Source organism: Zalophus californianus, chromosome 11 (genome assembly GCF_009762305.2).
Source record: "Zalophus californianus isolate mZalCal1 chromosome 11, mZalCal1.pri.v2, whole genome shotgun sequence".
Classification (NCBI taxonomy): Eukaryota; Metazoa; Chordata; class Mammalia; order Carnivora; family Otariidae; genus Zalophus; species Zalophus californianus.
This window is the reverse complement of record NC_045605.1, coordinates 57,028,899-57,054,803: the sequence shown is the minus strand read 5'-3', so window position 1 is coordinate 57,054,803 and position 25,905 is coordinate 57,028,899. Positions and strand designations below refer to the sequence as shown.

General features: G+C 39.1%; 1 protein-coding gene across 1 annotated transcript; it reads left to right on the top strand.

The window, feature by feature from the left end:
- The first annotated feature begins 116 nt into the window (after positions 1–116).
- On the top strand, positions 117–25,675 carry SPCS2 (signal peptidase complex subunit 2). Its single transcript, XM_027579476.1, has 5 exons — positions 117–246; positions 14,803–14,886; positions 16,135–16,295; positions 17,955–18,089; positions 24,901–25,675. The coding sequence occupies exons 1-5, from the start codon at positions 133–135 to the stop codon at positions 25,085–25,087; spliced, it is 681 nt and encodes a 226-aa protein (XP_027435277.1). The 5' UTR covers positions 117–132; the 3' UTR covers positions 25,088–25,675.
- Positions 25,676–25,905: the final 230 nt, after the last annotated feature.

Sequence of the window (25,905 nt, the reverse complement as noted above, 5' to 3'; positions counted from 1 at the left end):
CCGCTGGTCGCCTCTCGTCAGCCAGCCCCGGACTACGGATCCCGACGGACTCCGGGCGGCGCGTCACGCCGTCAGCTTCAGCCAATCGGCTTCGGACAAGTAGGAGGGGAGGGAGACGCAGAGGCAGACAAGATGGCGGCGGCGTCTGCACAGGGCGGGAGGATTGGTGGTGGCGGAGGCGGTAGTGGGGCCGGCGGTGGTCCCAACTGCGGGACAGGCAGTGGCCGCAGCGGCTTGTTGGACAAGGTGAGGAGCCGGTTCTTGGGGACAGCCGAGACCTGGGGAGGCCCGGGAGGCGGCGAACCCACCTTCCCATCCCCGCCCCCCTTTTCTTGTGTGGCTTCTCAGCGGGTAGACCTCGTCTCGTCCTCCCTCGGAACCCTACCGGCGCGTGTAGTACGGTCTTTCCCCACCTCTTTCCTCTTTCCTCTTCAGGCCTTCTTTTCTTCTTGATAGTGTGCTTGGTCCTTAACGCTGGCCATCACAGCTTCCTAGGATAATTTGATTATTCCTGTATTTCAATGCAGCCGTCACTTTTCCTCGGAGGGGCTGGGGGCCACAGTTGATGTGCCCATTTCACTGACGGGGAAAACAAGCCCGAAGGAATGAACGCAGCTATTCGTAGTCAGTAGTCCCCAAACTCTCCATCACGACCACCACGCTGGGTTTCGCTACAGTTTCCAAGTGCTCCTTGACCTTTTGCTTACTGAAGTTTCTAGGCGTTTTATCACGATACTCCGAATACTGAATTTACTTGAGTATTTACTTACCTTACTGAGCTGACAGGAAGCTTCTAAGATTTTGTTTTTCCCTCTCCTTCTTCACCCTTCCCCTTCTTTTTGCCCCTCTGCCTGCCACCAAGTGCAGTAAGTGACTCGGATTCATGAGCTTGCTGCCTGCTCTAGTTAGCCTCTTTCCCTCTCCGCCCATCCATTCTTTTTTTTTAAACCGCGGTCCTAGCAACGAGGCTTAAAGGAAAAGAAAAAAAGAAAACTGTGCTCCTCAGTTGGCTCTTCTTGCCCTTTGCAGAGCATCTTGGAAGAAACATTGTATGGTGATGTAGGTCCTAGTATTGGTTCTGCCTCTAATTAGCTAGCTGTGTGACCATGAAATATGCTTGCTCTCCCTATGTTGCCACTGTAAAGTGAGGGACTTAGCCTAAAGTACCCTTAGTCCCTTCCAGTTCTCTCATTGTAGGACCATGGGCCAATTTGATGAGAAATGTTAAGCGTGGGGGGCTATTAATATAGTAAGTAGGATTTTTTGCTGTAATGGAAAGCAGCTTTCAGACATCCTGTGCCTAACACATGATAGGTGCCTAAGAAACAATTATGTGATCATATTGAGGGGTTCAGATCCAGGTCTTTTTGCTTCTGTTTTTGGGTGTCATTGGTTTTGAATCACATGGTTCTCAACTCTAACCGTTTTTAAGAGAGGGGAACAAGTTCTGGGGATTGGAATGGTAAATTGCTCCAAGACATGGGAGAGTATTGGGAATTGATGTTTACTTTCATGCATAAATACTGCCTTTCTGCTGGTGGTCATCTCACAGCCTATGCTTATCCTGTCCCATTGACTGTTCTTGCTGTCTCCTCCGTTTGGATCATCACCAGCGAACATTAAGCATGGGCATTCTTTACTGAAGAATATATGGCATCATTGCATTATTCAAAGAACCTAGATTTGAGGATCAAAAGATACAGGCTTTGCTACTTTCAAACTGTATGAAGACTGGCAAGTCAGTTAACCTCACAAAGCTTACCTTCATCTGAAATAGTACGGTTTTGGGGAGAATCAAATGAGGTGATATACATGAATGAGCTCTGTAACACATGTTACATACATATATGCAATAGCAGAGGGAAAAAAATCAAGAATCCTACTGTCAGAAAGTATTCAGTATAGCTGATTATAGGACACAGAGGTACCTCAAATATTAAAGGTATTTGGTGTATTCAGATGTGTGCTTTTTACAGAAATTGAAATGAGAGAGAGAATGATCCCTGAGATCTAATTGATAAGGGGGTGAGGGCCCCAGGGGAATACCTCATGTCTGAGAGTGGAGCTGGGACCTTATTTTGGGAGAGAAGGATGGCATACTACCTAAGAATTTCCTTGAGCCAATGGTGCCTGATGTTTCAGGTAGTGAGTTGACTGGACTGTTCTCTAAGAGACCTGTAGTGATATGAAGGTAGAATCAGATTAAAGAGGGCATGGATTGCTTGGAGTAGGAAGCTGTTGAAAGTTTTTGAGGCTATATAAAGTGTTTTTCAGAAAATTAGTTTGGAAAGGTAGAAATTAAAAGCTTTGAAAAAGGCCTTATACCATTCTAGTGTGTAGGGTTTATTATAAAAAGAAAGACAAAAAGTTCTAGTATAGTTTGTTAAAATCCACATGGCCTTGGATAGGTTACATGATGTTACTGAAATTAAATTTCCTTAGGTAAATAATGTGGGTTCCCATATGTATTATGGACTTGTAAATATTAAATTGTACAATATTGGTTAAGTGTTCTTTGTGAACAGCTATAAAAATAGAATGACCAGGCAATGAGAACCCCAACTTGAGTAGCAGCAGTAGAGAAAAGGCCTCGCAAAGGAGCACTTGACGGACTTAACCAAGGTGTGAGGGACATAGAGGATAGAAAATAAGATCTTTTTAGGTGCTTTTTCTTGGAAAACTTCATTTTAGCTTTACATCAAGTTGTTCCTCCTCTGAATTCTCTAGCATTTATTGTGTATGGGAATTAAGCTGTCACTTATATGACATACTGTCTTATATTTTTCTACCAATTTGTATTTGTCCAGTTTCCCATGAAAGGTCCTTATAGTTCTCTGAGGCAATCAACACAGAATAAGTACTTGCAACATTAAATTTAGCAGAGAAAAAAACCCCTCAGATCTGCCCCCTCAGTCTAGAGAAACTGCCTCTAGTTGTCTGAAAGCTGAAGGTACTGTGGAAGAGAAGATGGGGAAAATGTTATTCTCAGGGGAACAGGATCTGAATGAATAGAGAAGCTTTTGCTCTTCGGGATTGAGAGGCTGTTATTTTACAATCTCTTTAATTTTGTCTTTTTTTTTTTCGGGAGGGTTTTTATTTCCTGCAGCTGTAGTTTCACTTGCCATGAAGAAATGTAATAAAGAGATGCAAATGTGCTTCAGTGTGCTTCTAGCTTTCCCTAAGCAGATGTGAATTTCTGCTCCTATGAAACTGACTTTGAGAACAAAGAAATGCTAGTTTCCTGATCTTAAAAATAGGTATGCAAATGTAATCTTCCAGCCTCCATCACAGAATAACTTAAATCATTGCAGTAAGTTATTTTGCCTAAAATACATCAAAGCATTTTGTTCTACATAGCAGGCTGTAAAGAAAATTGCTTGCTTAATTGTTTTAGCTATTAAAATTGACAGGTGGTATTAAACCATGCTTTCCAGAGCTATATCCAAGTCCTTTTAACCTTGTACATGGATTTCTGTCTCCTGACTGGATTTGTTTAGGCTATTAAAATTGTTTTGGCTGTGAAAATGTGGTATTAAACTGTGTTCTTTAGAAGTTGTATTCAGACCCTTTTAACTTCATACCTGTTTAACTTCATTTCTGTCTCCTGGCTGGACTGTCATCCTGATCCTAAAACAGAGCTTTTATATTTTAGAAGTTGAGAACACAGGCTCTGGAGCCAGCCTATCTGCCTGGCTTTGAGTCCTGGCTCTGCCATTTAGCAGAAATGTATTCTTAGGCAAGTTAATAAATTTCTTTGTATCTCGATTTCCTCATCTGTAAAGTGGGAATAATAATATTTACCTTAAAAGGTGTCTGGCACTATGTCTAGCACATAGTAAGCACTTAACAAAATATATATATAGCTACTACTAACTAGCTGGTTACTCTGGGCTTCAGCTTCCTTAGATACATATTTTTTCCATTTCCATTTTTACATATATCATATAAAGGCACCATACTCCATTGGGGTTTTAGTTAAAAATACAGATTTCTGGACCTCATCCCAAACCTGAATCAGATTCTCTGGAGGTGGAACCTGGACAGCTGCTTGTTTTTACACATAGCTGTTTATTTATTTCTTTTCTCTACATTTTAACAGTTACTTCCAGGTTGAGAACCCTCTTAGATTACTTTTTAAATCCCTTCTGGTTCTGATATATTAAGCGTTTTTTGTTTGTTTTTGTTTGGTTTATAACTGTGCTGCTTAATCAATAGTGGTTTCTCTAAAATGTTTATAATGAAGAGATTTTGAAATTCATCTCTTCCAGCATCCTCATTTTATAGACATGGACACAGTTGAAGAGAGGACGATGAAGCAACTTGCCCAAGATGAGACATTGAGTTAGTTACAGTTCCAGAACCTGGCTTCCCATTCTTTCTTAATCCAGTGCTCTTAGCTTACTTAGTACATGGCCTCTCATACTAGAGCAGGCCCTGTGCTAACTACTGCAGTAGTGGAAAGACTATCTGTTTTGAGGTTGGAAGACCTAGGTTCAAGCCTTGGCTTTATCACCCATCAACTATGTGTCCTTAGACAGGTCATGTATCTCCTTTTGCTGTCTTCAGTGGTATCTTAGCTTAGATTTCTGGTTGGTATGCCTGAACCCTAACCCACCTCTGACAAAGAAGATGAACAGTTTTATGGCATTGCTGTAGTTTGTGTGTGTGTATATGTTTAAGGAAACAAGGTGCTGGCTTTTTTTTTTTGAGAGAGAGAGCACATGACAGGGGGGAGGGTCAGAGGGAGAAGCAGACTCCCTGCTGAGCAAGGAGCCCGATGCAGGACTGGATCCCAGGACTCCAGGATCATGACCTGAGCCAAAGGCAGTCGCTTAACCGACTAAGCCATCCAGGCGCCCCAAGGTGCTGGCTTTTTAACATTGTTTTGCAAACTAAACTTTAGTAACATCTCAAAACTCATTTTTACTTCATCAAAATTAAAAATTCTTGTGTCAAAGGACACTATTAAGAAAGTGAAAAGATAGTCAATAGAATGAGAGAAAATATTTGCAAATCATATTTCTGATAAGTGTATACTGTCTAGACTGTATAGAGAATGTTACAACCCAATAATAAAAAGACTAACAAAAAAAGATTTTTTTTAAGTAGGCTTCATGCCCAGTGTGGAGCCCAATGCAGGGGCTTGAACTCACGACCCTGAGATCAAGACCTGACCTGAGATCAAGAGTCGGACACTTAACTGACTGAGCCACCCAAGTACCCCAAGACAAACTAATATTTAAAAGAATAAAGGATTTGAATGACATTTCTCCATACGAAGGTATACAGATGTCCAATAAACACATGAAAAGATGCTCAGCCTTAGTTGTCATTAGAGAAATGCAAATCAAAATCACAGTGAGATACCACTGGAATGGCTATAATAATAATTTTAAAAAGAAAAGAAAAATAACCATTGTTGGTGAGGATGTGGAGAAATTGGAACCCTCCTGTATTTCTGGTGGGAATGTAAAATGATGCAGCCACCTTGGAAAAACAGTTTATTAGTTCCTTAGAAAGTTAAACATAGAATTACCATATGACTTAGCATATGTCACTCCTGGGTATAAACAGTAAGAGAATTGAAAATATATGTCTATACATAAAAACTTGTACACAAATGATCATAGCAGCATTATTCACAGTAACCCTTAGAAGCAACCCAAGTGGCCAGAAAGTAGATTAGTGGTTGCTGGGGGATCGGGAATGACTACTTATGGTTATGGGGTTTGTTTATAGGGTGATGAAAATATTCTAGAACTAATGGTGATGGTTGTACAATGTAGTAAATGAGATAAAAACCGCTGAATTGTACGTTTTTATAAATGGTAAGTTTTATGGCATGTGAATTATATCTCAGTTTTAAAAACTCATTTCTTTTTGTCTTTACAGTGTTTATTGAGTAACCTCTAAAGCTTCAAATTATTATTTTCTTTTTTTTTTTAAGATTTTTTAATTTATTTGACAGAGAGAGACACAGCTAGAGAGGGAACACAAGCAGGGGGAGTGGGAGAGGGAGAAGCAGGTTCCCAGCTGAGCAAGGAGCCCGATGCAGGGCTTGATCCCAGGACCCTGGGATCACGACCCAAGCTGAAGGCAGACGCTTAACGACTGAGCCACCCAGGCGCCTCTATTATTATTATTTTCTTAACTAGTCATTCACAATTATGTAACACAGTGATATCACAGATGTTAACAATCTCCATCTGCCAGGTCCTTTTTTTAGCTGTTGCCTGCACCATTTCTTGGCTCTGATCTGTTTTGTCAAATTTCAATAATAGTTTTTTGTATTACTTGAACTTTCAGTAGCATTTGACTCACTGATCACTTCTTTCTTGAAATGTTTTTTATGTGGCTTCTAGAAGATAATTTGCCCCTGGTTTTCCTCCTCCTTCATTGCTTCTGTCTTTATTGTCACTATTTTGTTTTCTTCCTGACCTGTAAATATTGGCAAGCCCCTCTTCCTCTATTTGCACTCATCCCAAGGAGGTAGCAGTGTCATGGCTTAAATACCATCTGTAAATTGATGACTTCCACATTTGAATTCTCAACCTGGACCTGTCCTTTGAACCTTAGACTTATATGTCCAACTTCCTACTTGCCCTGTCTACATGGATATCTAATAGGTATATTAGACTTAAGTAGCCAGAGCCAGTCAACTTACCTCATTTCTCTGGTGTTGGCACTAATGTTCATGCTCATAATTAACACATGGTAGTTTCTAACTTACAACTTAACTCCAGTGATAAATGTAGCTGTTAATAAGCCACTATTAAGTAGTTTTCTTCGTAGTATTTCTTGGTCGTTTTTATTTAAAAAAATAGATTGAAAAGTATGTTGCCAAGAGCTATAATCTCTCTTTGAGATATGATATTTCTGAGTTCGGATCTAAATTTGGTGATGGTGCCCATTCTCAAGACAGACATTATTTTCTCCCCAGATTGAACATTTTTTTCTTTTTTTTTTTTTTTAAAGATTTTATTTATTTGAGAGAATGAGAGAGAGAGCACATGAGAGGGGGGAGGGTCAGAGGGAGAATCAGACTCCCCGCTGAGCAGGGAGCCCGATGCAGGACTCGATCCTGGGACTCCAGGATCATGACCTGAGCTGAAGGCAGTCGCTTAACCAACTGAGCCACCCAGGCGCCCTGAACATGTTTTTTCTTATTTTGAATTATGAATATGGGTAGTAGGGGTCCATATTTCCAACTCAAAATAGTAATCTCACCTTTTGAGTCTAACATCAGTTTTTATAATCTTATTTTGGTTTATAAAATTCTGAAATCAGTATAACTATAGAATTTAAAGATCTCAAAGTCAGCACATACAAATGGGTATTTCTCCTCTTTGTGTCTGTGTGCCTTTTTTTGGAAAATGACATGATAGCTCAGCTATCTGAGCCTGAATTTTTTTATCCCCTTGCTGCTGCTCTTATTCAAGCCCTGCATCTAAATCAATCCCCATCTGATGTATTTATCTCCATTGTTACTCCCTTCTAGACCATCTACCAGGTTGCCACTAAAAATGGCTTTTTTAAAAACAAAACATAGGGGCACCTGGGTTGCTCAGTCGTTAAGCATCTGCCTTCAGCTGAGGTCATGGTCCCAGGGTCCTGGGATCGAGCGCCACATCCGGCCCCCTGCTAGGTGGGAAGCCTGCTTCTCCCTCTCCCACTCCTGCTTGTGTTCCCTCTCTCGCAGTCTCTCTCTGTCAAATAAATAAATAAAATCATTTAAAAAAAACATAATTTGATTGTGCTGTTCCTCTGCTTAAAATATTCTCTATTGCTTGCTTCAGAATAAAGTCCAAGCCCCTTAGCATAGTAAATAAGACTACCTAGGATATATTCCCTCTGTCAAGTGCCTCATCTCCTATTACTTTTCCTCTTTTGCAGCTTATATCCCTTTTCTAAACTGGAGAGACCTTTCAAAGAAGGGAGAGAGAAAGTGTATTAGTTTTTCTTAGAGCCATACTTGGCTCTTTCTAAATCAGAGCAGGGTCCTATTGGCACTGCTCACCCCTGGTAGCCCTTATCTCTTCAGTGCGAATTGAATCTTGAGTCTTACTGCCCTTTGTCAAGTGAAGGAGCTTTATGAAGCAATTCATTGAGGTCTTTATCACTGCATAACTTCACTTCTGTTTTCACTTCTATTAAAATAAGAAAATAGAAGTGTTCATGCTGTTGTTTCATACTCAAGACAATTTTGTATTACTGGACATATCCTTAATGACCAAGGATTTTTGTCCTTTTTTGCCTTTAAGTCCAGAAGATGCATGGGGAACAGGAAAAGCCTGTAATCCTCAAATCAGTTAAGTCAGAAAATGCCTTCCTGCACTATTTACATATGCTCAAGAGCTGGATTGTGTTTAATATTCTTCCGAAGTCCTTAGAAGATGGAGTTCTTAATGCCATATCTGCAGTGAAATGTCTTTGTAGAACTTTTTATTGTGCAGATTTGCAGCAGATGTTCGTAACTAAAATGAGTCTTTGTAATGTTCTGTCAGAGCCATCGAATGTGTATTTTCTGTGAATTGGTTAGCCATCTAGGTCTGGCAGCAGGTATGCTGGTCCGATAAAGTGTTTTATCTCTTACATTGGTACTGACAGGGAAGTGACCTCTTTAAACTTGGACTTCCGGAGCTATATTTTCAGTTAAATTGCAGTTGGTTTTAAAGGGAGGGAAATGGAAAATTCAAATATATTTTGTGGGTTTCTTTGGCATATTCAAGATTAAAATCTTTTTAATATTTTTTTAATGTTATAACTTATTAAATAGGAATCAGGTTACTTTGTATGGCTGTCACTTCAGGGATTTGTGTCTTTTTCTTTTGTTTTTGAAGACTAATAATTCCTTTCCTTATACTTTGTGGGAAGCAGTGCGGAAAGGTGAGAAAGAGAATGGGTTTTGAAATCATGAAAACTCGGTTGAATCCTGGCTTTACCACTTCCTGGCTGTCACTTTTTGCAAATTTCTCAAACCCTTAGCGTCATCTGTAAAAGGAGGATATTAATCAGTTTGATCTGCTTTATCAGAAATACCATAGATTGGGTAGCTTAAGCAACTGAAAGTTATTTCTCATGGTTCTGGAGCCTGGGAAGTCTCAGATCAGGGTGTCAGCATGGTTGGGTTCTGGTAAGGGCCCTTCTTCTGTTTGTGGACAGCCTTCTTGTATCCTCACATGGTGGGAAGCAGAGAGAGAGTGGAAGCAAGCTCTCTTGCCTTTTTTTTAAGGGCACTAATCCCTCTCATGTAGGCTCTACCCTCGTGACCTAATTACTTCCCAAAGGTCCACCTCCTCATACTATCTACGTTGAGATTAGAATTTCAACATCTGAACTTTAGGGGAGACATAAATGTTTGTCCATAGCAGATGGTAATTGTTCTTAATAGGGTTTTCATAAAGATTAAAAGAGATGGTGTATATAAAACATTTAGCTCAATACATAGGACACATGCACACAGTAAATTCTGTGGACAAGAATTGAGTGAGATTATTTCAGCCTTGTATACATTTGTTAAGTTTAAACTGAAAGTTAACATTTTATAAATCTTTTCCTTCTCTTTTTTCTTTATAAGAGTTCAGACATCTTTTTAGTAAGTAGCTGTTGATGCTGTATTGTGTCCCTGATTCTGAGAACGTTAAAAACGTGTACTCCCTGTTACTGAGGGAGATGTTATATAAATCCAGCTAACCATGATGCAGTATATTAGTTTTACATAATTAATAGCAACAACAGTAGCAAATTTTTAATAAGTACTTGTTGCATACTAGGCATTTTGCTGTGTCTTATAATTACCATAATTAATCCTCATGGTAACGTGAAATAGATATCTTTATCATCTTCATTTTACAATTGAGCAAACTAAGGCTGTAGAAAGATTAAATCATTTGCCCAATATCATCCATTAAGTGGAAAGGTGGGAATTAAAACACAAGTGGTTGGACTCCAAAACTGTAGCTTTTAACCACTATATTGTGCTCCTTTGCACAATAAGGGCCCACCTAATTGGGTGAAGAAAGAGTGCATTTGCCTCCATCTGTTTGTAGTCAGTCTGAAATCAGGTTCTGGCTTGATTTATAGTATGTCTTTGAGAATAAGGCCACAAACAGAATCTGCCTTGGGGTTGAGTTCAGAGATTAAGACAAGTCAAAAGTAAGTTTCTGTCACTGAAGATGGGACAGTTTTATGGTGAGCCACGTATTTGTAACTTAGCCCTAAGTAATCTATTTGTAACTAAGCCGTAAGTAATTTTGTTGGCTTCAGTTACTGACTGTGTGACACTTAATATCCCTGAATGGTAGTTTTCTAATTTGAAGGACATTGGTTTCCAGATTGAGCATCTGCTTAGGGCTCAGCAGTGGTACTAGCAGTTTAACAGTGGATGAGAATTGATCTGCAGAAAGACATCATCTTGAAATTTTAGATAACACAACATAAAGAACTTTGTTTAAGTGCTTCCAGAAGGGAGAAAGCATTGTATGAAGGATCAGGAATCAGAGTGGCTTTAGGAATCCCGCAAACTGTTGAGACAATGGAATAAAACTTTAAAATTTTTGCAGAGAACTTATTTCTCTTAAGTGTGAGGGTAGAATAAAAAGACATTTTCAGGTGTATAGTCTCAAAATTTATTTCCCATGTGCATTCTTCAAGGAAGCCACTAGAGGATGTGTTCACCAGATCAAGGGAACCAAGAAAAGAGTAAAACATGGTGTCTATGAAAAGGAGGTCCAGCCCATGAGGTTAAGGGAAATAGTAAATAGTAATAGTAAAGGGAAATTCCGGGGTGACAGCTATACAGCAGGCCTGGAAAGCAATTCACCCAGATCACAGCAGGTCAGGAGGCTCCAAGACCAATTTCTCTAAAAAGATGAAATTCACAGAATGCTGAATACTTTTGCACATATTGAGAGGAGATTTAAACAATTGGGAGAGAATTCGAAACTACACTGGTGACAAATAATATTGATTAAAAACAACAACCAAAACAGCAGTAGCCCCAAGGAAAACAAAAACTATCAGGAAAGAAAAAGTAATCCTAGTATGCTACATGACTCATCTGTGAATAGCATTTATAGTCATAACATACAGTTTGAATAATGATCTAGCCAAAATTAAGCTATTATATAAGACCAAATCACTAGTGATCTGCTAATGGCTGTATTAAAAAGATGGTGGGGAGGAGCAGGAAAAATTAATGTGACTGTGGCAGGGGATGAAATGGCTAAATTTTCTCTTTCATAGTGAGAAATCTATAGATTTAATGACAAAAACTGAAAAATTAAGAAATAACAATGTAAATTTTTTTTATAGAGATGAATATATTTTAAAAAGTTAAAAGGAGATAAAAGTAGTGTGTCTTTCTGGGGAATGGGATTGACAATAGCAATGGTCTTAAAGTTAATACCTGTGATTGTTGATTGGGCCCAGTATACATGTATCTGTAATATGCGGGAGGGAATGTGGGAAAGAGGAACTGTGTGAAGTTACAGCATCTGCTATATCTTAATTGGCAATATATTGCCTATATCAGGGATCCCTAAGACTACTTTGTTCAGTGATTCACTAGAAGGACTCACAGGACTCAGTGTGTAGTTGTACTCGTGGGCAAGGTTTATTTCAGCAAAGGAAAAAGATCCATAGGATGGAAGTCTGGAGGAAACCAAGTGCAAGATTCCAAGAGTCTTCTCCCAGTGGAGTCCCATAAGTTGTGCTTAATTCCTCTAGCAACAGTGATCTAACAGTACGTGTGGAATGTTGTCTGCCAAGGGAACTCATTAGAAACCCAGTGCCCAGGTTTTTTACTGGGGGCTGATTAAGTATGCACCCTCTGCCTACCCTGTGCCCAAATTCCAGACTCCTAGAAAGAAAACTGGTATTTAGCATAAACCACATTATTTATATAAACAGTTTAAGCACAATGAGCCACTCTTATCACGTAGGGGAAGTTTTGTATCAGTGTAGGAGACTGTTTACCAGCCAACTTTCCAACACCAGCCTTTCTAGCAGGCCTTTCTAGGGATGGCAGTCTCACACCTATATTACCTCTTTTCTGCACAGAGCCTTTCTTCATCATTTATCCTGTGAGGCCCCACATGAAAGAAGCCAACCTTTGCTTTGCCTTTTTATTACAAAAGGAAAGCAATTTGCACTTAACGGTTGAGGAAGGTAAGAGAGAGAGAAAAAAGTTTCTAAAATGCCCTGAATAGGTAGAGAGAAAATAGAAGAGTAGCATACATTTTAGTTGATGAGCAGTTTTGAGAATGACAGAAAATAAATCAGAAAAATAAGCGCTTTAATGTCCACCCTCCTGTTTTTCCAGAAGTCTCTGTACTACGGCAGAGATGTTTCCTCTGAAATAGGGTGGAGGTTTTTTTCATGCACCCAAAATGGATGATGCTCCCATCTCCTCAGAAATCATATAATAAACTTTCTTTGGGATTCAGTAGAAATGTTCCTGTGCCACTTACTGAAGATTGCTTCTAGGTACCAGAACTGTGGAGGTAGATCTAGGGCTATTTCAGCACCTGCTGTAATGGCTTCTTCTGTGTTTAATCCCCCGAAGTTGCCAATAAATTATCCTCTGAATTGTAAAGGCAAGTTTCTTTTCTGTAATGCCCTGCAGGTAGTAATGTGCAGCTTAAGTGTCTATGAGAATATGCTTTTTCCTTTTGGAATGACTCCAGAATTTTTTTAATGACTTTGTTTCACAAAAAGTTGAATTGTGAATTCTGGCTGTACAGGTTTCTTTTGCTTGCTGTTATCAAAATGGAGTTTACTTAACTAAGTGTAAGTGAGCTATTTAGTAGAAAGCCTATTAATTTCTTCTTGGTTCAATCTGTATTTTTAAAATTAGGTGTCAAGTGTGATTTGTAGGAGGAATCACTATTATAGCATGCTGCCACGAGTAATTTGCTCAAAGAAAATTCTTGTTTTTATCATACATGAAAGGGAAAAAACCTTGATTGACTTTTTAATCACTTGAAACATGACTGTTGTAATTCATGTTTTTTCACTGAACAAACTTCACAGAACAGTTTTTCTTTGCGTAATAGTATATAGGATCACAATTTTTAAAACAAGTTTGATGAATTCTATTTCTGCATTCCTTTAATATCTTCTCAGTTACTTTTTACAGGTATTTATTCTGTCTCATTTCTTGTATACAGTATCTCTGATCTTGTGCTCAATCAGAAAGATAAATACAAAGTTCTCTGTCTTTAGGTAAAATCCATTCTAAAGCCAAGTGAATTTTGGATTGCCTGCTGGTTTGTAACTTTTATGAAATATGGTATTTGTTCACTTGATATAAAAATTTAAGAGTTGAACATTATGATCTATAAAAGACAGGTTTATCAGATTATTTGTAGTACCCTGTTCCACGTAAGCTACGTTCATGTAATCATTTGCATTTGAGAACATTTTTTACTATATAAAATGTTCATGTGTTTAAAAATTTAAAAGGTGTTCTTTTTAATCAAAGTTTAAAGTGCTTTGAAAAAAATAAAAATCAAAAAAGGCATACATTGAGAATTCAGTCCCACTCTTGTCCCTCGACCTTCTCAAGATATCTGGGTGCACCAGTTTGTTTAACCAGTCCCCTATAGTTGAGTGTTTGAGTTAATTTTCACTATTAAAAACACTGCTGCAGTGAGTAGCCTTGTATATTAGTTCATGTGTATGCAGATACAGAAAAATTCCTGTAAGTAGAATCCAAGGTGCTAAATTGTTTTAGTATATGTTGTACCATTTTGAATTTCTACCAACAATGTGAGAAACAGTCACTTGATTCTAATTAGCACAGTATTGGGAAACCTTTCTATACCTCTGTAGATGAGGGAAATTGAAATGGAGTTTGTCCAAAGTCATATAATTAACTGATAATAGGACTTGATTTTTTAATTCAAAATGTTTTTTCCAACAGACAACACTGGACTTGCTGTTTTCCTACAGTTAAGACATGCTGGTAAAATATAAAAGTTGTTAGCTGACAAAGATGTATTAAAAGAGACCTTCCTCATTTTGTTAGTGTCTGAAAGTTCATGGATGTAAATTGTCTAAGTTTTGTGGTCATAGAATGAAAGGGTGAACAAGTGGAGCTTTTTTCCTTGTTCCTACATTTGGGTAAAATGAGGATGGAATATGTGAGTTCACACAAGTAGTCTCTGTAACCCAGGTAAATGTTCTGGTTTGGGGCTTGTAGATTTAGCTTTCCAGCATGGAGACTTGGCAACATCATATGAGTACCACCTGATTCTAGTGACCTTGTCTCCTTCAACTTCATTTTTAAGTGTTTGTCTTTTAGTTGTCCAACATCAGGGGACAAGGAGTAAATGTACATATGCTTGAAGATGCTCTTGTTAAGTAAAAATGCAACCAAGTAAATTTTAAAGCTTTAATAATAGATTCATGAATCGGGCAGCATCCCATCTAGCAAGTAGAGGGAAGCTCCAAAAGGCTACAGAAATAGAAAGATTTTTAAAGCTAGAGAGGGAGTGGAAAAGAGGAAGTTATTAGTGAAGAAATCATTGTTTTAAGGAATGGAAGGGGTCTATCAGTAAATTTCGTAGTGCTGACCAGGAAATTCCTCTGTTGACTGCTTAAAGGATACATTTCTTGGGGGTTGAAACTGCACTTAGATTAGGTACTGGGTGTTAATTTACTGACTTGAGGTCTTAACCTAAGTGACACCATTTTGGGCCTGGGTCAGGGGGTGGGCGTTTAAACACTCTTAAGGAAGTAGTTCGTTTTACTTTCAATAAGATGCTATGTCTCTTCATGCACAGCTTTTCTATTTTACAGTGGAAGATTGATGATAAGCCTGTAAAAATTGACAAATGGGATGGATCAGCTGTGAAGAATTCTTTGGATGATTCTGCCAAAAAGGTATTTTCTTGAGGTGGAATTCTGTTAGCATATATATAGCTTATGACACGTCTGCAGGATCTTTTTTTCTGTGATTTGGAATGACTGTAGTTGTTAGTTTTAGGAATTGAGCCATAAAGCAGTTTCTGAAATCCTTACAGTAAATGTGGGGAACATGTGTTAAAATGTTAGCTACCTCAAGCTTCTGTCAAATTCTCTAATTTTTGAATTCCGGAAAGCTGGTGATCTGTTGTTTTTGAGGTTAATTAGCCTAGAGCCAAGAGGGTTGAGGGAATACAGGACATTCATTCATGATTAGACATCTCTCTATTTAAAAAGGGAAGAGGGGCACCTGAGTGGCTCACTCGGTTAAGCCTCTGACTCTTCATTTTGGCTCAGGTCATGATCTCAGGGTTGTAAGGTCGAGCCTCGCGTCAAGCCTCTTGTCGGACTCTGCAGTGGGTGTGGAACCTGCTAAAATTCTCTCTCTCTCTCTGCCCTCCCCCCTTCTCTCTTAACCAAATGAGCCATCCAGGTGTCCCTCCCCCTTCTCTCTTTAAAAGAAAAAAGCAGGGGGACTTTTAGCTTCGTCCCAGGAAAAAAGTTGGGGATTAAAAAAATGTATGAGAAGTTCATGAACTTGAGGGTTGCTGGAGTGGTGGGGGGGGTGGGAGGGATGGGGTGGCTGGGTGATAGACATTGGGGAGGGTATGTGGTATGGCGAGTGCTGTGAATTGTGCAAGACTGTTGAATCACAGATCTGTACCTCTGAAACAAATAATGCAATATATGTTAACAAAAAAAAAAAGAAGATAGCAGGAAGGGAAGAGTGAAGGGGGGAAAATCGGAGGGGAAGACGAACCATGAGAGATGATGGACTCTGAAAAACAAACTGAGGGTTCTAGAGGGGAGGGGGTGGGGGGATGGGTTAGCCTGGTGATGGGTATTAAAGGGGGCACGTTCTGCGTGGAGCACTGGGTGTTATGCACAAACAGTGAAACATGGAACACTACATCCAAAACTAATGATGTAATGTATGGTGATTAACATAACAATAAAAATTAAAAAAAAAGAAGTTGTTGAACTTTTTCTCTGGGATCATTGTGAATAGCTTGAGTCTTTTTTTGCTTGGAGTGGTAAAATCTGATTGGAGAGAGCTATTGGTAATTTATATGGTTCTTAACATAACTTATCATGGAAATTAAGAATAAAAGCAGGTACTAGGAAGGAAGCAATCCTGTGCACTTGATTCCTTGTTCTTTTTACTAGGTACTTCTGGAAAAGTACAAATATGTGGAGAATTTTGGTCTGATTGACGGTCGCCTCACCATCTGTACCATCTCCTGTTTCTTTGCCATAGTGGCTTTGATTTGGGATTATATGCACCCCTTTCCAGAATCTAAGCCTGTTTTGGCTTTGTGTGTCATATCATATCCTTTTATTTATGCTCAGGCTTGTTTTATGCTCAGGTTTGTTTCTGTTGTGACTGTTTATTAAAATCTCTACTGATAATTCTCCCTGCTCCCTACAAAAAACAAACTGATTCCAGGGCCCACTAATATTAGAATTTAACATTATGAGCTATGGCATCTGTAATTTTAGTTATTATCATTGATATTTGAGATTTAATGTGGTTATTTTATCTTTAATTCTGTTCAGTTATTGTAGAGATCATTATCTTAGTATGAGTGCCTAATAGCAAAACACACATTATAGTGAGACCCAGTTCTCATTTCTAGCCTGCCACATTCCCATTATACCTGGTCTGCTTCAAGAAACTCATTCCAGGATATTAGGGAAGAATCAGATTTTGGAGGTTCAGGTTTCCTTGAAGCTGAAGGGCTGGACTGGACATGCTCATACTGATCATGAGATAGAGGTGTGGCTTGTATAACATGGAATTAAACTCTGTTCTGGAGCTCGAGAACCTGGGTTTGAAATCCAAGCTATTTTGTGATCTTGTGATAATAAGAACTTAACTTACTGGAGACGTTTGAATGCTGCTTAGTTACAAATATGGGCAATACACATTCAGAATTAAAAAGATTAAATGAGACATGTTTGGTAATGTAATCTACTCTCAGATTCTTTTCTTTCCCCTCTCCTTTTATGATAAAAGTAGAATCATGTTTGTTACCTATCCACCTTGATTATTTCTCAAAAAGCTAAATTCAGAGAACTTTTATTATACTATTACTATAATTATAAAAATTCTGCTTGTTCATAGTAACAGTTCTCTTGTGATTTCCACCACTTCCTCCCTAAGTCAATCTGGACATACTGCACTTTTCTTTGTAACTTAAAAAAATATATTGGATGTCTTTTCATGTTGGAATATATAAGACTATCTTATTCTTAATATCCACATAGTATTTTTGAGTGTCTGCTATGTGCCAGCACTGTACTAATTTAAAACAAATCATTTTGGTAGGCAGTTTACTTTTCTTAACAGTTCTGCCGCTACCTGAAATATTTCTAAAAAATGTGCTTTGGGGATTTTTCTTCTAGCAAGCCATTTAATAAAGCAGGCCCTGATTATAAATGGTATTATCCAAATTGATAACAAATCATAGTCCCAGAGTTGGCACCTTCACTCCTTTTAGTAATCAGATAAATCATCCCAGTATGAATTTTTTCACCATTAAGGCAGTTCCAAAGAATATGCCATGGGTTCTGGAGGCAGTTCCCAAAGGAGTTCCAAAGAGGTTTAAACCATGAGGGCAACATTATTACAAATAATATGGCCTCCCAAGAGAACCACCATGATGAAATTTCATTGGTTTGGTGTTTAAAGCAAAACGTGATCTTGCTATTTTTATAATCATGTCAGTTTTACATATAATGGTAATGACTTCTCTGTGCTAGACACTGTGTGTGTGTGTGTGTGTGTGTGTGTGTGTGTGTGTGTGTGTGTACACATACACAAGGATGAAAAATAAAATAGCTAAATTTTCAGTGTTTTTGCAGCAAGATGAAACTATCTTCTCTAGGATTATCATTATGGAAGTTTTCATAGCCCTTGCTTGTCAGTTTGTGTTATTTCTTTGTGTGTGTATGTTTGTGTCTTTTCTCCTTAACTTTATCTGAACCTATTTTGTGATGATGGGGATCCTGACCATTTATACCTCATATAAGGAGAAGAGCATCTTTCTTGTGGCCCACAGGAAAGATCCTACAGGAATGGATCCTGATGATATTTGGCAACTGTCCTCCAGTCTCAAAAGGTATGACTATCCTCATAGATCCTTTAATCCTGCCGTTGGATTTTCTCTGGGAGTCGAGTCCTCTTCAACAATAGACTATTTTATTGTATGCTTACTCCATGCAGATCATAGTGCCTGTCGCATAAAACAAAGTAAGGGGTATGAATGGTCTAGAAGGTTTTTCCTAGCATTGTACTTCTGAGATCATGTCATCACAGAAGTGCTCTGAGTATAAAGTGTGGGAGAAAGAACTTGGGTGGAAGGACGAAGAATGAGTCTTTTCCTCTGGCCAATAAATTGAGCCAGTAGGAGTACAGAACTGTGAAGGCCAAAGGTGTGAAGTGAGTTATCACTGAAGAACCCCATTAGCTTCTATGTCTTCTGTGATCTTGATGGCAGTCTGTGCAATCAGGAATTTTTGCAGCAATGCACTGGGCAACTCAGAGAAGCACATTTCAGTGTTTCTGACCAGCTGTGGGTATAACTTCATGCAGGTGATACCTGAGGTCTTTATTAGGTATCCAGAACTGGGTTTAAATTCCAGCTCATCTCTCTCTAGTGGTATAACTTCCTGTATATCATGTAAACTGTTTGAGCTTTAGTCAAAACTGGATCACGAATGACTCATAGAGTTGTTGAGAAGATGCCAGCTGGTATATATACCAAGTGTAAAAATAGCAAACGTCTGTGGAGCATTAACCATATACTGGGTATCATGCCAAGTGCATTATCTCATTCAAACCTTAGAACAACCCATTTTATGGATAAGAACACAGACCCAAAGAGTTTAATTAATTCTTCCAGGATCCTAGAGCCCAAAAGTGAATTCTAGCAGGTGTTCCAGCCCACATCTGAGTCGAGACCTCATGCTCTTAGTTACTATCCTAAAAACACAGGGGATAGGTCCTAGCACATGGTAGGCTCTTAAATTACAAGTACAGTTATTCACATACACAAAGGTAAATGTAGCATCAACACCAAACAGCCTCTGTCATTACCAGCTTGTGAAGATGCTATGAGGAGAAGCGGAATGTCCTTCTGGGGTTCCAGCTGAGTTCTGGCAGGGCTCCCAGCTACCTTTTGACCTCAGCCATCATAAATCTATGATGCCAGGCCCCTGAAACAGAGTGGCAGAATTCTAGACCCTAGCAACATCTTGATTTCTTTATTTTCATTCAAACATTCCATTTCATTCATATGTACATTCATATACACAGTGTGTGTGTGTGTGTGTTTAAAGATTTTATTTATTTGAGAGAGAGAGACCAGAGTGAGAGAGCAAGCACAAGCTGGGAGGAGGGGCAGAGGGAGAGGGAGAAGCAGACTCCCCGCTGAGCAGGGAAGCCCGACATGGGGGTCACGATCTGAGCCAAAGGCATATGCTTAACTGACTGAGCCACCCAGGTGCCCCTACCCAGTGTATTATTTTTTTAACAGCTTTATTGAGATACAGTTCACTTACCATACAGTTCACACTTAAAAGTGTACAGGTCAGTGGTTTCTAGTGTGTTTACAGATACTGCAGCCATCACCACAGCCAACTTAGAACATTTTCATCATCTCAAAAAGAAACCCTGGGGGGTGCCTGGGTGGCTCAGTCATTAAGCGTCTGCCTTTGGCCCAGGTCATGATCCCAGGGTCCTGGGATCGAGCTCTGCATCGGGCTCCCTGCTCGGCAGAAGCCTGCTTCTCCCTCTCCCATTCCCCCTGCTTGTGTTCCCTCTCTCGCTGTGTCTGTCTGTCAAATAAATAAATAAAATCTTTAAAAAAAAAAAAAAAAAGAAAGAAACCCTGTACCCTTTAGCTGTCCTCTCCCTATCAACCTGCCCCATTCCCTCAGTCTTAAGTCACCACTGATCTACTTTCTGTCTCTGTAGATTTCTCTGTTCTGGACATTTCATATGAATGGAATTATAGAATATATGGTCTTTTGTGACTGGCTTCTTTGACTTAGCATAATGTTTCCAAGGTTCATCCATGGTGTGGCATGTATCAATATTTCATTTCTTTTTATGCCAAATATCCCATTACATGGTTATACCACATTTTGTTATCCATTCATTAGTTGATGGACATTTGAGTCATTTCAGCCTTTTTGGCTATTGTGAATAATGTTGCTATAAATAATCACATACAAGTTTTTGTGTGGACCTATGTTTTCATTTCTCAGGTAATGTCCTAGGAGAGGAATTGCTGGGTCATATGGTAACTTTTTTTTTTAAAGATTTATTTATTTGAGAGCGCGCGCGCACACGCACACGCGCACGCACACACACACACACACACACACACACACACACACACGGAGGTGGGGAGGGACAGACAGAGAGGGAGAGAGAATCTTAAGCAGACTCAGCGCCCAGTGCGGAGCCTGACACGGGATTTGATCTCACGACTCTGAGATCATGACCTGAGCCGAAATCAAGAGTCAGGTGCTTAACCCAGGTGCCCCATGTGGTAACTCTTTTTAATTGCTTGAGGAATTGCCAGACTGTTTTCCAAAAACCACTGCACCATTTTCAATCCCCCTAGCAGTGTACGAGGATTCTGATTTTTCCTCCTCCTTGCTGATTTTTACCAGCTGCCACATCGTTTCCTGTGGCGAGGAATTACGCCACCCCTGGTTGCTTCTCATTGCAGTTAAATACAGATTCACTTCTCTTTCCTTGAAGATAGCTCCTGGCTCATTGGCATTCTGACATAGCTCCTTGTGGAAGTCTTGGTCATTTCATTATCCAAATAGATGATGGGTTCCAGAGCATTATCCAAATAGATGATGGGTTCCAGTTCTCTGGCTTCTCCTCTGATCATCTTGTTTTCTACCATGTCTTAAACACTTATTTCCTGGACATATCCTAGACTTTGCTGATAACTAATTACCTTCAAATAATTTCAGTTTTGAGTATCCCAGTCTCTGATCATTGCTTCTTCTTTTTCTGGTTCCCTTGTCCTAGTGGTTCTTCAGCCCCAATGGCATCTTTGATCCATTGAGCCTCCCAACTTTTCATTGTCCCTTTTCTCCTTCATTGTCTCACTTCTTCCTTACCCAACTTAGATTCCATGGCATTTCTGTAGTCTAGTTACTCTCACTGTCCTAGAGCAGCTTTCATACCTTCTCCTCTGTCCTCAAACCTACCCTCCTCTCTCATCTTTACTCTCGGCTTCTTTTGTTGCACAGAAGATCAAAGCAGTCAGAAGCCTCCCATCATTACCTGCTTGCAGTGCTCTTCAGTCGGCTTCTTCCTGAGTTCCTTTCTACAGCCTTCTGTCCATTTGTCCACTAGGTTCTCTCTCCCTTTTCATTTACTTGATGTTTCCCTCTCTGCTGGATCATTCCTGGTGGCATACAAACATGCTGTCATTTCTCCCAACTAAAAAAAATTGGGTTTGTTCCTCTTACTCTCCTCACATGGTCTTATTTCTCTGCCCCCCTTTTCTTCTCTTACTTTCTCTTGGATCTGCTTGTCTTTATTTCTCTTCTCATCTTACTCAACCAGCATTTGATAGTGGATCACTCTCTTCTTGTTATACTCTTTTTTTTTAAACTAGGTTTCTAGGATACCATAATCTTCTAATTTTCTTCTTAATATCTGCTTTTTAGTCTCTTTTGTGATGCCTCTAAATTTGAAATGCTGCTGGTGCTTGTTCCTAGCACCTCTTCTCTTTCTATATTTGCTCGCTAGGCGTAATCTTATCTAGACTCTGAAGACTTTAAATACCATCTATATGATGAAGATCTTTGAATCTGTATTTTCATCGTACACCTCTGTCCTGAACTCCCAGATATATTCGTTTCCTGTTTGACATTGGATCCTAATACGCATTTCAAAATCAGCACATTCAAAACCTAACTCAGCTATCCCTCATCCAAACCTGCATCCCTCCAGTTTTCCCCATCTCAATAAATGGCACTTCCATCCTTCTAGTTACTCAGTCCAGAACTCATTTTGACTGCTCCCTATTAGTCTTTCCAGTAGTCTGTCAGCAAATCCTGTCAGTTCTGCCATCTAAGTACATCAGTCTGACCACTTCCATCTCTTCTGCTACTTCATCTCTCAGTTAGGTTACTGTAATAATGTTCTCATGGACCTCCACAGCTGCTCTCCCTGCTCAGTCTGTTTCCAGTACAGCAGGCAGAGTGATCTTTTTAGAATGGAAGGCAGATCAACTCAATCCTCCACTCCAAACCTGTCACTCTGAGAAAATTCTAAATCCTAAACCCAGCTTAGAAGTCCATACTCATCTGTTCTCTGCACCCCACACACATAATAAACACACACTCCTTATATCCCATGGCTTCTTCCTCTCATACCATTCTGTTCTTCAGACATTCCATGCATGTTCTTGCCCTAGGGCCGTTGCATTTGCTGTGAACTCTGCTTGGATTATTCTTTTTCCAGATAGCTTGTTCTTCTCTTCTTCAGGGCCCTGCTCAAATATCTGCTTAATGAAGCCTTTCCTGTCAACTATATATAAAACATCATATTTTGTATTCTATTGTTGGTTCTTTCATATACACTAGGGTAAAAGTCCCAAAAGGCAGAGTTTTGTCTCTTATGTTCACTGCTGTATATCCTTAGCATCTGAGACTGCCTGACATGTAAAGTTATGACTGAATAAATATTATATAATAATTCTATAATAACATTGTTATATTTACTGAAAATATTTTAGATGTAATCATTGTATGTTGTGTAATTATGTAATATATAAGTTGTATACTACATAATATAAAATAAATACTAACTAAAGTGCATCAGATCACAACTCATCCGATCATGTCCTACCATCAAAGCCATGGAACTGCCAGTGGAACTGGGCCTAAAAGTTCCGAGATTATTGTGAAATCAATTAATAGCAGTTGACTCGAGTTTGAGAAAAATTTTGAGGTGTTGAAAATAGTTTAAGGACTTTCAGTCATAGCCATCCAGGTTGGGAGTAACTGACTAGGCAACAGTTTTTTTTTTTTTTTTTTTTTTTAGTATGGTTGACACATGATGTTACATTAATTCCAAGTGTACAACATAGTGATTTAGCATCTCTTTAGTTAGCTCGCCACTAGTGTAGCTACTATCTGTCCCCATGCAGTGCTGTTACAGTATATTGACTTTTATCCCTGTGACTTATCCATTCCATAACTGGAAGCCTGTGTCTCCCACTCCCCTTGCCCCATTTTGCCCATCTCCCCAGCCACCTCCCCTCTGGCAACCATCAGTTTGTTCTGTGTGTTTACAGGTCTGATTCTGTTTTTTGTATGTTTAATTCATTTGTTTTGTTTTTTGGATTCCACATATAAGTGAAATGATGTGGTATTTATCTTTCTCTGGCTTATTTAATTTAGCCTAATACCCTCCAGGTCCATCCGTGTCATCTGTCACAAATGACAAGATCTTGTCCTTTTTTGTGACTGTGTAATACTCCATTGTTTATATATACCACATGTTCTTTATTCGTTTATTGATGGACACAGTATCTGAGTTGACACTGCTTCCATATCTTGGCTATTGTAAATAATGCTGCAGTAAATATAAGGGGATATGTATCTTTTCAAATTAGCGTTTTCGTTTTCTTTGGGTAAATACCCAGTAGTGGAATTACTAGATCATACGGTAATTCTGTTTTTAATTTTTTGGGGAACTTCCATTCTGTTTTCCACTGTAATTGGCTGCACCAATTTATATTCCCACCAACAGTCCAGAGTGTTCCTTTTTCTCCACATCCTTACCAACACTTGTTATTTCTTAGACAATAATGTATTGAGCTATGATTTTTTGAGCACTGGTTAATAATAGGCACTGTTTTAACCATGACAGTATTCCTGAAAACTAGGTTGTAGTTTTCCTGTTTTAAACATGCAGGAACAGAGGCTCCAGCACTTGCTTCCTCTAAAGGTAGTAACAGCTTGACAAGCCACTGAATGTGCCCTAATTAAATGGAGACAGAAACAAAGAGGTCATAGTCAGGGGGAGGAACATCAGCCTGCCAGAGGTTGATTTTTATAAACCCTCTTGAATGGGTAGAGATAGTGAAGGCCTTCAAGGTACCTTAAGACACAGGTAAGGAATCTCTGGAATTCATGTAGTTAAAGATCTCTCTGGCCTGGAATACGGGTAGAACCTGGAACTAGATTGATTACAGGGAACAAGGACTGAACAGCCTGGAATTGGTGAACATCTCTGGAAAACAAAGGTTCTTCATTTATTCATAAAATTTGGTTGTTTACCAAGTGCCAAGCAAGGAATAGAAAACAAATAAGATTGAATTCTTGTCCTCAAGAATCTTTGAGTTTAGTCAAGAACACAGATACATAAACATCATTTCAGTAGATAATTTGACTGACAGCATGGGAGCCTAGCATTAGACCTGGCATATGCTAGGTGCTCAGTATCTTGAGTTGACAATTTGATGGTGTGGTGTATGACAAAGAAGAGACAATCTGACCCAGTTTAGGAAGGGTATCCCAGAAAAGTTTATGCCCTAATATTAACAAATGGGAACTAGTCAGGTGAGATTAGAGAGAAGTGTCTACTAGGAAGACCCTTCTAGCATTACAAGTGTAAAGTTCAGAGGTAAGCGGTGGGCGGGGGGGGGGGTCCATATAACTTAACAGTCTATGACAAGGTAAAGGAGGTACACAGTAAATAAGGCAGACATGGCAGTACCTATGAATCAGAACTCGTATTTTGAAGGCAATTAGGCACCCCTGGATTTTTTTTTTTTTTTTTTTTTAAGATCTGTGTGTTACCTGTATCACCAGTATAGCCAGCTCAGCCCTATTCTTCAAAACCACTTACTTGTTGAATCTCTATCTTTGGTTTTTATTTTTGCTTAGGTTTGATGACAAATACACTCTGAAGTTGACCTTCATCAGTGGAAGAACAAAGCAGCAGCGAGAGGCCGAGTTCACCAAGTCCATTGCTAAGTTTTTTGACCACAGCGGGACACTGGTCATGGATGCATATGAGCCTGAAATATCCAGGCTCCATGACAGTCTTGCCACAGAAAGAAAAATAAAATAGCCAGTTCTAAAAGCAGCCATCTTTGCTGGATCATGCTGAATTTCGGGGTGAGGGAGAAGGAAACAGAACTTAAAATGGATAAAGTAAGATATGTTAAAAATGTCCCTGTTTTGTCCTGAAATTTTAGTCCATTCTGGATAAATAGGATTTTCTAGTTCAGATATGAGAAGTTGTAGCTCTGATATCTAGCTTTAGCCTTGGTCTTCTGATTGTGTTGTTTTGATTTGCTTTTCTGGAAAAGCATTTTTGCTAGCAGCCATACAGACTTCGTCCTTCATACCTAGCAGTACTTTATATCGTATAGCTTTGTGCCATGCAGCTTTTGAAGGCTGAGTTTTTGAAACTGTTAACCTGTTGCTGACTTTATTGTGTTAATTCCTATTTCAACAGCTATTTCCCTTAATTCAGGATACAACTTCTTGTGTATGACAGCTTTCCTTCACACACCATTTTTGTGGGTGTGTATATATCTGACTTCGGGAGAATTGGAAAAAAACACAGCTTTTTAATTTGTTTAAAACAGACCTTCTGCCTGTTACATTTTGTGCTCTTAACCAATTAAAGAAGCCAATGGCATTTTTAATTTTATATTGTCTATGTTTTCCACTAGTATATCCCTGTTGATTTGTTTGTGCCCTTTATTAACTGCCATTTTCTAAAATTTTTTTCAATAAAAGGAAAGAAGATGTGAAAAAATGGAGTCATAGTCTTGATGGAAGAAACAGAGCAGCAAGTGTTAACAGTCTCACTACGATAGGTTCCTTTGGTTTTTAGGCAGTTTTACTGGTCAGAAACCTATGCGCAACTGTAGGTGAGAA

What these genes read in the sequence shown, in the direction of transcription:
- SPCS2 (XM_027579476.1), top strand. Translation starts at nt 133, where the DNA reads ATGGCGGCGGCGTCTGCACAGGGCGGGAGGATTGGTGGTGGCGGAGGC. An exon ending in GCAGCGGCTTGTTGGACAAG is followed by an intron (nt 247 to 14,802) that starts GTGAGGAGCCGG and finishes TCTATTTTACAG; the next exon opens with TGGAAGATTGATGATAAGCC. An exon ending in CTGTCCTCCAGTCTCAAAAG is followed by an intron (nt 18,090 to 24,900) that starts GTATGACTATCC and finishes ATTTTTGCTTAG; the next exon opens with GTTTGATGACAAATACACTC.